We start from the raw sequence: 14,431 nt of genomic DNA on the forward strand, positions 1-14,431 counted from the left end.
TCCATCTAAGTTCTTTCCCTAGTCGTATAGTGTTAAAATAGTACCCCGTAGATATAAAAATGAGACACTTTGGATAAAGTTCCTAACTACGTACCAATGTTCTTGGACTAAAACTTTTGTGGTTTTTAGTTTTTGATCGAAATCTCTGACATTAATGTAATAATGTATTTATATGTAGGTTATTATATTTTTAAATTAAAAATAAAATTTGTAGTTGTTTATGTTAATGAGATTATAAATTAAAATCCATATTTATGGGATTAAAATTATTAAAGATAAATTATACTCTCCAATATACTCTTTGTACGTATATGTACACACACACATGGGTACATTCATCAAAACTAACCAAAAAATTATTGTACCAAAACATGGGTATATTTTTCCAAAAAAAAAAAAAAAGATATTAGGCTTAATAACATTATTAAATTTCTTCTATTAAACTTGACATGGATATATTCTCAAATCAACGAAATAAAATGTACCCATATAAGTTTAAAAATCCTTAGAAATCTGGGTGTATTCAATTAGAATTTTAAAGAATATAACATTCCAGATGGATTCAATTAGAATTTGAATTCAAAGAATTTGGAAAAGTTGAGGATTTAGGGGGAATTGGAGAGATTTTGTAGTGTATTTTACGCATCCACAAATCTCACATCTCCCCATGAGATTTCGAGGGAATTGAATCAAAATTTTATATATAATCTTTACAAATCAGTTAAACTCCATAAAAATTCATAGATTTATAAATCTATTAAAATCTATCAAATTCTCAATTGAATACACCCCCTTTATAGTTTCGACTTTGCTACTTGGTAAATCAATGAAAGCCAAAATTCGAAGCTCCAAACCCCCACTTTATTTTCTGAAAAATTAACATTGTCAACAATTTTCTCAATGCGTCATGCATTTGTTTTACTTTCGTACAAGTGTTATTTTACATTAAACTAATTACAACTCTGGTTTTAATAAATATTTCTCGATGTGTTATCCATGTTCCAGACCATTGATCGATTTGGTAAAATAGCTCAACTACTGAACCCCATAGTAGAGGTGGTAAAAACAAGAATTGCTTTGAGAAATTTGACAAAGCAATGTACCATTAACATTACTTCCACAAGTAACCAAACAACCAAAAGCTTTGCAACAATCGATTCAGAAATCCAACCATTTCGTGAAGTAGACAGGGTTTGATGGGAAAATAATTCAATTACCTTTCCAAAATGTTTGCCAAAACCAATGGTTCCAAAGATTCACAACAAATAAAAATCATATGATAACATCATCCTTCGAGTGGATTGAGCACGTGATGAATTGAACTATTCGAGTCGTTTTCTATCTGATAAAAAAAATAGGAATGGGTGATCAACCACGTGGCATCTTTTGCCAATTAAATAAGGACACGTGGACAAAAACTTACACGTCTTTATTTGTTTGCACTGAACGTTATGTGACGATGTACCCAAACCATATGAGTCTTTCTCCTTAAAATCTCACATCATCTAGGTCATTTTTTTTGGGGTGTGTCTATGATGCCTAGTGGTACTGAATACTCCCAGATTTGTAGCCGTATGCTCCCGTCTTTTTTATAGTAGCTAGATCTTAATTGCTGAAAGTATATCACACATTAAGGAAAGAACATATCTATTTATATTTATAGTGGATTCTCAACTTCTTCTTCGTGAATGTTCAAATATGACCGTTCATTTTTCGACATACTCAATGCTCCATTACATTGTAGAATAATTGCATTGTTTTCTCTTATCTTTAATCTAAAGATGCTTAGGACATGAACCTTAAGCCGTACAACTTAGCTGCAACTTAGGAGTAAAATGAACATGCTCAACTACCGAGCCCGAAAGTTGTGGTTGTAAAAACAAGAATTGCTTTGGCAAATTTGACATTCCGCAAGTAACCAAATAACTAAAAGAGACTCGGCGCAAAATCTAGCGCAGTAGCGTTGTAAGATTTATACAGCCGACTCTATTGAGTGAGATAAAGCTTTGTTATTGTTATACAATCAGTTAAAAAATAATCCAACCATTTTGCGAAGTAGACGCAGGTCGATGGGGAAATAATGCCATCCGGTGTGCATTGACTATCCGCGGACAAACTCCACACGGAATGGAAGCCATTGCGCCTGCTCTGGTTTCCCCTCTGGTACCTCCCTTGCTTTTGCATTTATAGCAAACTTTTCCGATTTGAACAGAAGCAAACTCCCCCATCCCAGTGCTCTTCACCCCCACGACTCGACTGTCCAGAACCAAATCCCTCACAATCTCCTCCGTTTGCTGTTTCGTAAACTCAGTCTTGAATATTTTGGTCTTTCTGATCGCGTCTGCAATTCCCTCCAACGTAGCGACCTTGTGCTGATATATCATCTTCGCAAACTGGTCTTTCACGAGGCTTATATAATCTTTGTCGAGTTTCCCCTCGGAGTACCAAGCCCCGCCGGTTAACTCCTTGGAGGGCTCGAATTCTGCAGCAATGTAATGCTTTCTCCCCTTGCTTTGGACGTTTACAACTTCTTGTATCACTTTCTTGGCTTGAAGCGTTTTCAACGTTGGGTTAAACACCTTGTCAGGGAGGTTTGTCTCTTTCTTCATGTCCCGCGTCCAAATTCCCATATCTTGCTTGCTATGGATCACACTGTATAGAATCCGCTCATTCTGGCTCAAAGAGTCCGCCGGGAAACCAGAGTCTGGCTGTTTCCATTTGCTCATTGCTCTGATCCTGTCGAGGAGAAAAATAAACAACAGAAGAAACTTATCGACGTTTGCATCACGAAGCCGAAGGCCTGCTCATTGCTATGAACCGCTTTCTTTGAAATAGTGAATGCTTTAGATTGGTAGATTGTTTAATTTGCTTTAATGGTCGATGGAAATTGAAGGGAAACGGGAACGGAAAAGGATACCTCGATTTAATTCGCGTTCGTCGTCCTTGCGCGGGAGAAGAGGTGTGGTTTTGCACGGTTGGAGGGGAGGGATTTGGGCGTTTGGTCGGCGGGATTGCCGGATTGGGAGTCGGGACTCTCGAATCACGACGGGAGGAGAGGAAATTTGCAGATGCAGAGATGCTGTCGCCACTGGGCGATGGTGGTCCGATGAGCGATGGTGGTGGTGTGACGGGTGCTGTTGCCGCTGTCGCGATTCGCCAAGGCCGGCCCAAAAGTACTACCATCGCAATAAACTCGAAAACACTGGAAATTACCAATTTACCAGGAACAGTAAACAGATCTTGCCGTTTGTGGGCTTTATTATTATTAACAAAATATGGGCCGGCTCGTTTGAACTTGCAGCCCAAACAAAAAAAAGAAAAGAAAAAACAATATAAACGGGACCTGCACGTGGCACACAATTCTTTCGTGGTATTCATTAATGATCTGGGCTCGCTCGTTTGAACTCGATTAGTTAATCTTGCCTCGTTTGGTGGCTTGTATTGAATAATTCACTAGAACGTAGTGCCCGTTCAATCCATTTCTTGCTTCAACATGCGTTGAATGTAATGGCATATGCAACCCAAATCCAATACAAGCCACCAATGGAGGCCTTGGTGCTGTTATGAGAATCGTCTAAAGTCAAATTTTGTTATATTAGAGCGGTGGAAACCAAAGGAAGTAAGTGATTATATTCAAAACACTTTGTTTATATGACATCGATATATGGTAGATGTGTTTGATATGATATTGATATTTGATACTAATACATGAATATAACATTGTTAATATGACGTTGATATTCAGTTGTTATATCATTATTAATATGGTTTTAGCCCTATTGATGCAGTGGTGGTATTTGGACGTTCGTTCACTTATGAGTTTGCCTTGGTCTCTATATGTGATGTGGAGATTACGCGGTGCTCGGTCATATCATGCTTAATTACAAGAACCGCTTAGATCTCTGCCTAATTTCCGAGGTGCTAAGCTCTTCTCAGCCATCCAACTAGTGTCTAGTGCCTTTTCGAATGTTGAATGACATAATTTTGACAAAGTAATTTGTTGTCACATATTTGGGACAACTTCTGAGAGAGATGAATTTTACACTTGAAGTAGGACATCCTTGAATGATTGAGGTACAGAATATATTTTGGTATTGGCACACACACGCCAAACTATATATTATTGAAGATGCTCTTTTAAAAATGGTAAAATTCGAAATTAAAAGAGGCCTCAGAAATTGATGTTTCTGAAATCAAATTATGTGAAATAAGCTTATTTGAGAAATATATTTTATGAATCCAACTATTTATTTTTAGGTCGATTTTTAAATGTCATGTAAATTAAAAAATTATATGGTCGTTGGATTAAATAATAGTTATTTTAGTGTTTCTTTGAAGAACATATTCGTCAAATTTTTCACAATAATTGAACGTCTTAATGGTTTTGATTTTGGTTTTGGTTTTCTTTAATTTTTTTTATAAAAATGATCTATCACTGGTGAATTAAAATTTATACGCCCAGACCATGAGATAAAATGTTATAAAAGTGACACCACAATGGATTCTTCAATAAAAGAGGATTGTGTGTATATATGTACATTATAAAATTTTGATTAAGGGGGAGGAAATAAAAATGCTCGAAAAGCCACTTAGTATAGCAGTCTAGTAGTATTCATTTTCGTTTGTAAGTGAGAGATCTTATGTTCGATTCTCGTCAAAATTTTAACCACATTATTGCTAGCCTATTCTGAGGCTTAGTCCACTACCTCATCCCTTAATGTAGATACTATAAATTGTTTTTTTTTTCCTTTTTCTTTTTTTTTTGAAAAAAATCTCGAGAATGTAAGAACATAGGTCCTATTGACTAGAGAGCATGAGAGATTTTTTTAATGTGACCGGAATATGGAGTGGTACACCACGTATCATTATACAAATAGTGAGATATGTGTGATAAAAAATTAATAACTTAAAAATTAAATTTCTTACCACTTATATAATAACATATAATATACTACACACGGCGTACGTGATATTTAGCTGTTATGCATGTGGAGCCCCGTCAATGCCGATAGGGACACATGAAAGTTTCTACCTATGGTAGTACATGGTACAAAACGTACCTATAATTATAGGGATTGCTATAGATTCACCTATAAATGAACAAGCAATTAATGCAAGTTAATAAAATTTCTAGTATATATCTATAACCTATGAGAAATTATTTCTGCACACAGTTTTTATAGACCTACGTAAGTTTTTCGTACTTTAACTTCTTCAGTATTCTCTATGAAATCATGTCTTGCATGCATGTAAACTTAGTACTGATTTGGTACTGCGGTGCTTTTATAAAAAATGGGTATAAAAAAAAACTGAGTCCAAAAAAGTGTTTGGTAAATACTTAAAAACAGCTTATTTTCACAGTTTTGGGTGAAAAAAAATTGAAAACATGAAGCAGCAAAAATGACCTTATTCTTACAACACAGCAAAAACAATTTTTTTTCAAAGTACAACAATATCAAACTAGCCCTTAGTAGATGTAGAGTTTAAAGAAATATAAATGACGTGGATTGAGAGATATTTCATTATTTGGCACAATATGAGCGTTACTTAAAATTTGTACGAAAACTTTCTCAAATATCAGTTTGCCAATAATATGGTTGTACAAAACAATGGGCATCCAATGCACTTTGATTTTCTAAGAAATTTTTGGGCCTCAACACTTGGCTCTACCACAATCCGCATTGTTGAAGTTGTTATTGTTCGAGATGCTTTCAAATTTGCACGCCAATGAAGCATCAAGCATATTTCATGTTCAAGTGGAAGGAGACTCGAAACTTGTCAATAATGCGATCCATGGTTGATTCTCGACCCTTAAAAATCGCGTACTGTTACTAAGGATATCCGCTTCTTAGTTTGGCATTTTAATTCTACATCATGGAGTCATATGTTTGGCGAGGTTATTTTCTAAGCAGATCAATAAATTTGGGACACTCAAATATTAGCGCGTCTATATTTGAGACAAAACTATTGCCTTAGTTTCTTATCAACGCAATGTTAGAGAATAGGCTTTCACATCAAACATATGATAAAAAAAGTACAAACTAATATATGATAGATTTCACCTGTAATATTAATATATTATCGAAACCTTTTGCAATAAAACTCAATTCTAATGATATGTGATTAAATTAAGACAATATCAATAACGTTGTTGGTGGACCACGTTAGACGTAAAAAGTTACCAACTTAACTTGGATTTTGAGTGAAACTTTTATTCAAATTTAAGTGGGAATAGGCATAGCCAGCCTTTTGCCTTGTTTTTTAACCTCTTACTTTATTTGGAAAGGGGAGAAAGTAAATGAGTGGGGGAGTAAAAGGTTAAAAGGAGGAAGTTAATGGGAACAGAAAGAAATGTAGATCAGCGCTGAAAAATTTAATGATGGGATATTACGGTAAATTTAGGCTGACAGAGGTGCACAAAATCTGAAAAAAAAAACAGACCAATAATTCAACGGCCTTAATTGGGAAGTCGTACTCTCCCAAGTGGGGTCGTCTGACTTCAGCCTGTGAGCTGTGAGAACAACGTTTTTGGAATCTGAAATAATTTTTTTTTTTTAGTATATTGATATTTTTATATTAAAAAGAATAAGAGTTTAATTAAGTCACATAATTGACAGTTTAATTTGGTATATAATTTTTCATCTACGAGATTCAAACATAAAATCTTTTATTTCCGAGTGAAAAGAAATATTACTAACTATGGTACTGAATTGCTAAAATTTGATGTAATTAATTTGGAAATTGAATTAATTTAGGAGAAAAAGAAAAGAAAATAGTTCGATGAGTCTCCATCAAGAAATACGGAGAACCAAACAAAGGAGTTTAATGCAGGAACAGTAATTCCCCACTGTGACCACTGTCCCTTCGCCCCCCCCCCCCACCACAAGCGCTACAGTGAAAGTAATATACTAATTTAGGGCTCAATCTGAAGTGTTTTAAAATAACCGAAAGAGTTTTTAGAGAATATATTTTTAGATTTTAAAAGTACTTGAAATTGTACTTCTTGCAAAAAACACTTCAAATACTTTTTTAATATTCATTGTATTTTTATAAGTATTGATTCCAAAACATTTCACTAAAATTGTTTTTAATTATTTTAAAAGTACTTATGAACAAGCCGTAGGAATTTCTATTGTGTTTCATAGTATAGGTTAAATTTTTGTACCATTTTATTCGCTGTGTTTCACCCAGCAACGTGTTCCAATTACATAGTTGTACATCGGCCATCCACTTAATAATACATGGTTGTCCATCAACCATCCACAAAAACCATTTTTCCCTTCCACACACATCTCGTTAATTTATGTTATTTGGTCTTCTTTTATTCATTCATCCAAGATCAGAAATTAAAAAACATGTGTAAAAATTAAAAAAAGAAGTATATAAATAACATCATCATTTTAAAATTTGAAGGATCGAACTTGATCACTAAATCACTACTCCAAGAGAAAATATTGGTTATGCCTGGCTCGTGTGACGACACTTTCTAAATCGGATGAGATTCTCATGAAGTGAGTCCCACCCCTTGTAAATGTTGTCGAATAAAACAACTTTGCTCAAGATCTACTCTTACTCTATTTTTTCTCCCAACCTGAGCTAATCCTGATTAGTTTGTATTAACTCAAATAATATAATAACTTCATTAACTCTGTGACAACAAATAACTTGAGCAAGTGATGATCAAGTTTTACCAAAACTCAAACTACACACTCAAATTTTAGCTCACACATACTCTCACTTTCTTAATAATTTTTGGTAAAATTCAGTAAAAGCATTACGAATTGTCTATCTTGATAAAGCTGATTAACTAAATGATCTCATATTTTATTGATTTTTTTTTACAGATATAATATTTACATGGTAATATTTATAATATTATCCATTTCACATAATTTTGTTTTTATGATTGAATCTTTATATAAAAAAAATCAATTAAAACAATGATTATTTAGCCAATCAACTGTAGCAAATAGATAGACAGTTCGTAATACATTTATCCATTTCGATCATACTTTTTCATACAATTGAATGATTAAATGATCTCATATTTTATTAGTTTAATTTAGTTTCCATTTTCCTTCTCTTTTTTTTCTTCTTCTTCCTCTTCTTCTATTATATATATATATATATATATATATATATATATATATCATATTTCTGTTCTAAATTTCATAAATTATTTTATTCAATTTTAACTTTGGCACCTTTTTTAAGAGTATATGATATTCATTTAAGGCACGAGGACCATGCATTAGGGTTATCGATTCTTCGACCTGGGATCAGTCTCGTTTGATCGGAAGAGAGTTACGGTGTCACTAGTATTACAATTTAGTAGTTTGAAGTTCGACTTTCATAAAAAGCGAGTTCGATCAATTTATAATTATAGTAGCTCCATTTATGACCGTTTCCAAATTCCATCCCCAATATCGTTATATAAAAGTTGCAATATATATATTGAGCTAAAATTATATATGTATCAAACTAAAAGTTGCGTGAGTTCTCTTTTTTATTACATTACAAATTAGTAAACGAATCATACATATATCTAGCTAAGTTTGGTGAGGGTTCACTTTTCGCCATTGCATGGATGGATATAATAGCATTGAGTTTCTGTATCATTTATGCTAATTTTCTTGCGTAACTTTTGAATTAGTGCCTAAGAAAAAATACCCAAGTAAAAAAAAGTCTGCGGAAATTCTCTATTTTCCTATTTCCTACTCATCTAACAGATTAATACCACTTAACTTGAATCACCATTGGTCCATTGCTCGAGATATTTAGTGTGCCCGTAATTCGAGATGGAACATTGCATATTTTTATACAATTAGAGGAAGAAAAAAAATTCAATTGTCCTCCAATTGTATTATGACATGCGATGTTTCGTCATGTGTTTCGGACAAACTGAATAATCTCTCACATTGCACATGTATTGATTGGATGCTTAAATTTTGAGGTGGTTGTCTCATTCATTTGTTATTTAATTCCAATTAATTAGTAAAGCAGTGCGATTATCCCTAACTAACGTTATAAATTTGACTATTAAGGTTTTTTACAAGGTTATGATGATAAAGCATCATTACCAACAGTATTTATGATATGGATGCAAGATTTTTAAATACACCAATTAACCTATATATTATATGCTCAAAGGAATATAATTTATTTTTCTCTAATTTTTTTTGTTTATTTTTACTGTAATTCTTAATTTAGTAATACTTCTCTTCTCAATATTTTTTTCTTTGCACGAGCGATATTATCTATCACTAGGGGAGGGAGTGAACTAAACCTCATAATGAGCGGGTCATTATAATATGGTTCAAATTCGTCTTTTGCGACAATCGAACCTATAAACTGCTCCGGTGCCAAAACTTCAGACTTTGTTGGGGTGCCCAGATCATTTTTCAACTTTCTTAATATATTACAATTAGATAAAGGGATAATTTCTTGCCACTAATCAGCCAGGCAATCCAACTTGGACCCCTTCGCTTTGATTAACTATTTTAATTTGAACGGATAATCATGTAGCTTAATTAATTCCTTAATAGCCACACAAATCCAACCCACATCTCTATCTTTATCAACTTAATCATTTTTAATTCGACAAGAAATATATAAAAAAAAATATCAGACAATATATAGCAAATATAAACTTAAACCCTTACAACAATTTTTAATTTTCCTTGAATTGCGGTGCCAGTTTTATTCATTTGGCTAAGAGATTTCGAAGTTCCAAAGGATTGAGACAAGTTATCTAGAAATGGAGTATAAAATGTTAGGTAGATGAGATGAGGAATGTTATTCTAGCCTTCACGTTGATCAAAGGCATGTAAGAAAGATTTGCAAATACTTGACTTCATAAAATTATGAACAAATTCCTCGTCAAAATACTTTGTCGCTAGTTCACAGCATTTTGTAAGTATAACCAAAACCATTAATCATATTATAAATATTATCCCCTTCCTCCAACCCTCCACGGATACATATATATTAGAAATCAATGGCATGCTCGCTGCACCAATTGACAAAGAAAATGTAATATAAATAATTAAACAAAAAGGGAGAAAAGAAGAAAGGAAAAAACAGTGCGGAGGGATGGTTTGGGTTGGGGATGAGCTGTCCTGGAAGTGCATTAGATGCTTTTATCTGATGCTTACCTGCGCTGTCTCGCTGCTTCCTGCCCTGCCCTCCACTGGGACAAACTGGACTCACCCTCCCACTCCCACTCCCTCCGATATATGTAATTTACCATTCGCACCAGAAGGTAAATCGTGAGAGTTTTTTTGTTTACGAATGCGGGAAACTCTCTTATTGCTAAAAGGGCCACTTGAGGATCAGTGAAAAGACCATACTGCTTTTAAAACAGTGTTGGAGGCATGAGTTTTGAGAGATTTTTCATTGTGCCCGAAGCACTACATAACATTATACAATTAGAGTGACAATTGAAGGAAAAAAATTTCGTTTAATTGTATAATGATATGTTGTGTTTCGTCCTGTGTTATGGAGACACCAAAAAATTCTACCGTGACTGTTTCGGAAGCAGAGAGAAAAAGGGAAGATGGAAAATAAAAGAATGTTTGTAGGGAGAGAGAGATGTTGGATAAATAATTACTGGGGACGGGAGGGGGCGGGGCAGGCATAAATGTGAGTGTAAAAAAGGAGGATTCTTATCATTCATTTCACCAGACCCCACGACTGGAGGGCGGAGGGCGGAGGGCGGAGGAAGGAGGACGGAGGGCGGAGGAAGGAGGACGGAGGGCGGAAAGGTCTCGTCCTTCTCTTGTTTTACTTCCTAGCTAGTAGCTCCACCACAGACGGTCCCCCACCTGCTAAATTGACCTACTATCTATCTCTCTCTTTCTCTCTCTAAATTAAGAGTAAGTGCTAGTTCTGGTGGTGCTCAGGGTCAGGGGAAGGACAAGAACCCCACAAGCACTTTACTCTTAGTCTTAGCTTGGTCCAACCCCAATCCAATCCCTGCAACATTTTTAAAGAGATTCTCACTCCACCCCCACCTCTCTCTCTCTCTCTCTCTCTCTCTCTCTCTCTCTCTCTTCAGAGTCCAACCCAACCCTAGAGAGAGAAAGACACAGAAAAATGAAAAGTACTATTGTGGATGGCTGATGAGTTAGAGATCAAGATCAATAAGCCAACAGCAACTTAAAACCCAAGAAAAAAAAACACACAAAAATAAAGATATCATCTCTCTCTCTCTCTCTCTCTCTCTCTTCCTCCCTCCCTTCCTCCAAGTCCAAACCCTTCCCTACCAAATGGACTTATCAAATTTCCAACCCAACAACAACAAGAAGCAGCAGCAGCAAACCAACAACACTTCCACTTCCACTTCTAACAACAACAACAACAACACAAGTCTCCAACACCACCATCTTCTTCCTCACCTTCAACAAAAATTCCAACACCACCACTCTTCCTCCTCTTCTTCTTCTTCTTCTTCCCACTTTGTGGGCCCCTTTGATGGCATCAGATCTTCCTCAGGAGGAGGAGGGGGAGGAGGAGGACCCCCTTTCGTGGGCTCCATCTCAATTCAAGCTGGCCTCACCACCACTTCCCATTCTACCCCACCAACTTCTGTTCCTTCCTCCTCATCTTTCTCCTCTTCCTCCTCCACCTCCTCCCCCTCCTCCACTTCCACCTCCACCGCCCCTCCCCCTCACTTAGTCGACGCCTCCCTCGCCATCGCTACCAGATCCGATCCTCACCCACCCACCAGACCCGCCTCCCTCCTCGACTCCGCCAAAAATAACCAAACTCAACAGCAGTTGACCATTTCACCCGCCACCACTACTGCTCCTTCAGCACCGGCAGCACCAGCGACCCAAGTGGCCAAACGATCCACCAAGGACCGACACACAAAAGTAGAAGGCAGAGGCCGCCGCATACGAATGCCGGCAACCTGCGCCGCCAGGGTCTTTCAGTTGACCAGAGAATTGGGCCACAAGTCCGACGGCGAGACCATTGAATGGCTCCTCCAGCAAGCCGAGCATGCCATCATCGCCACCACGGGAACCGGTACCATCCCCGCCAATTTCTCCACCTTGAACATCTCCCTGCGCAGCAGCGGATCAACGCTTTCTGCTCCGCTTTCCAAGTCCGCCCCTCACTCCTTTCCCGGCGCCTTGGCCCTCGCCCACCATCCTCACTACGACGAGGGTTTTGCCCATTCGGGTTTGTTGGGGTTTCATCAACAGCATCAACAACAGCAACATCAACAGCATCATCATCAGCCGCATCAGTCTCCTCTCATGACAGCAGATCAAATTGCAGAAGCGCTTCCAAGCGGCGGCGGAGACAGTGCTGGAGGCGGCGGTGGAGAGTCGACTGAGAATTATATGAGAAAACGTTTTAGAGAAGATTTGTTCAAGGATGACAATCAAGGGCAAGGCGAAAGCGGCAGCGGTGACGGAGGAGGATCGCCGTCCAGGAATAAGGCATTTAAGGGCGCGAGTAGCGGCGGGTTACAATTGCCGAAACAGCAGCAGCAAGGAGCGGAAGTAGGATCTTCAGGGGTTTTGAGGCCTTCGAACATCCTACCAGCCACTGCGATGTGGGCAGTGGCACCTGCCCCAACGAGCGGTGCTGGCAACACATTCTGGATGCTGCCAGTAACCGCTGGTCCCGGTGTACCCTCTATGGCCACCGCAACATTTGGGGCTGGTCCTTCAGAAGCTGCCCAAATGTGGACATTTCCGTCGTCAACCGCTAGTCACGGGAGCACATTGCAAGCGCCAATGCATTTCATGCCGAGGTTCAATCTTCCAGGCAGTCTTGAATTCCAGCCAGCAGCAGCCGGCGGCCGAGGGAGTCCCCTCCAATTGGGTTCCATGCTAATGCAACAACCACCGTCGCAGCATCTCGGCCTCGGAGTTTCGGAGTCGAATTTAGGCATGCTGGCGGCCCTTAATGCATACTCTAGAGGTGGTTTGAATATGAATTCCGATCAACACCAGCAGAATCATCATCATCCGTTGGATCATCATCAACAACAACAACATCAGCCTCAAACTACTGATAGTGGAGATGAAGCCCCAAACAGTTCTCAATGATATGAATAATATTTGGTTAGTTTATTTATTTATTTTTATTTGAATTAAATTTTGTAATGCAGCTTAATCAGATAAATTTTTCAATGTGCCGGAAACACGAAAAACCTCTCGCTTGATCATTGAAGTCCTCCTTCCAATTTTTCATTTAATTAATTAATTAGAGGATGAGCAGGAACACTAGAGATTTGTTGGGTTTGTGTTTTTGCAGATTTGGAAGTTGAATTCGTGATGAGATGAGTGCATGCATGGATGGTATCACGTTGCATATCTGTCTGATGAAAAGATAGGTTTCCTAGCTAGCTACCATTTGTTTGTTAATTTTTGGTCATTTTTTAATTTCTTTTTTTTTTTTGAAATCAATTTCTAGATTGGTTTGGAGGAAATCCAAGATTAATATGTAATTTGTTAGTTTGGTCCAAAGGGGCTTAAAGGGGAACAAGAAGAGTGAGTGAGATTGTATAGGAGGAAGTATTTATTTATGTATCTATTTGTGTTGAGTGTTTTTTAAATGCTTTATTTGTATGACAAGAGAAAATGGAAAACAAGCAAAAAGAATTAAACGAGAGAATCAACCATGACTCTTTGTCACTTTATTGTTTTGGTGACGTAAGGGGGTGGATCACCTAAAAAAACTAGCACAAAAAGTTATTACAGATAGTTCGAGTCCTACATACTTCCATCATAACATCAAATAACTAAGTTCAATTTTAATTAGAAGGATTCTCAAAATAATGGTACCCAAGATTCATATTATAGCTCCAATTGGCAATTTCATGTACCACCATGTTCTTCTTCTGCTAGACAAGCACTAACTCGCATTCACGTGTCATAAGTTGTCTGCACTAATCAATGATGTTGACAAGAAGATGAAAACTGGTTTAAGTCATATTATTAATTAAATTAACCACCAAAACTAAATTCATCTCCACTCATAATCTTGAAATACTCTTGTCAGCTACAAGTTTTAGCATCAACCGCCTGCCATTTGCTCAAGTTGATAGAGAACCGCCAATCCAATCACCGATATTATCTCTAAGAACTCCTCCTGCACCTATATTTCCAGTGGCAGGGATCCGAGAACCGTCCACATTAGGTGGATCCCAAGCGAGAGACACTTGCATCCTTGGAACACTAGAGTATACACAATAAAACATAACTCTAATTCTGATTGCATTGATGTCTTTTATAATAAAACTGCATTTGCTAGGTTAGCCTAAATTCGGTACAATATCGATATTTGACTCATTAGTAGTAAGCCGTTGGACTCCCTCTGAAATCTTGACAATCTTTTCTCTGTCCAACTTTGACACACATTGTATAGAGCATATCTGTTTAAGTTTTACCTCTGAAATGGCAAAAATCTAAAGCCA

The 14,431-nt window shown here is 37.1% G+C and overlaps 1 protein-coding gene and 1 pseudogene across 1 annotated transcript; one reads left to right on the forward strand and one right to left on the reverse strand.

Annotated features, from left to right (window-relative positions):
- Positions 1 to 1,955: 1,955 nt before the first annotated feature.
- LOC137716838 (uncharacterized) lies at positions 1,956 to 3,115 on the reverse strand (annotated as a pseudogene).
- An 8,039-nt stretch (positions 3,116 to 11,154) lies between these two features.
- On the forward strand, positions 11,155 to 13,563 carry LOC137718149 (transcription factor TCP8-like). The gene is made up of 2 exons (XM_068457652.1): positions 11,155 to 13,076; positions 13,270 to 13,563. Exon 1 carries the CDS (start codon positions 11,268 to 11,270, stop codon positions 13,059 to 13,061), a length of 1,794 nt encoding a protein of 597 aa, XP_068313753.1. The 5' UTR covers positions 11,155 to 11,267; the 3' UTR covers positions 13,062 to 13,076; positions 13,270 to 13,563.
- Positions 13,564 to 14,431: the final 868 nt, after the last annotated feature.

Source organism: Pyrus communis, chromosome 15 (genome assembly GCF_963583255.1).
Source record: "Pyrus communis chromosome 15, drPyrComm1.1, whole genome shotgun sequence".
NCBI lineage: Eukaryota > Viridiplantae > Streptophyta > Magnoliopsida > Rosales > Rosaceae > Pyrus > Pyrus communis.

Excerpts from the sequence above, each read along its gene's own strand:
- LOC137718149 (XM_068457652.1), top strand. The coding sequence starts at position 11,268 with ATGGACTTATCAAATTTCCAACCCAACAACAACAAGAAGCAGCAGCAG.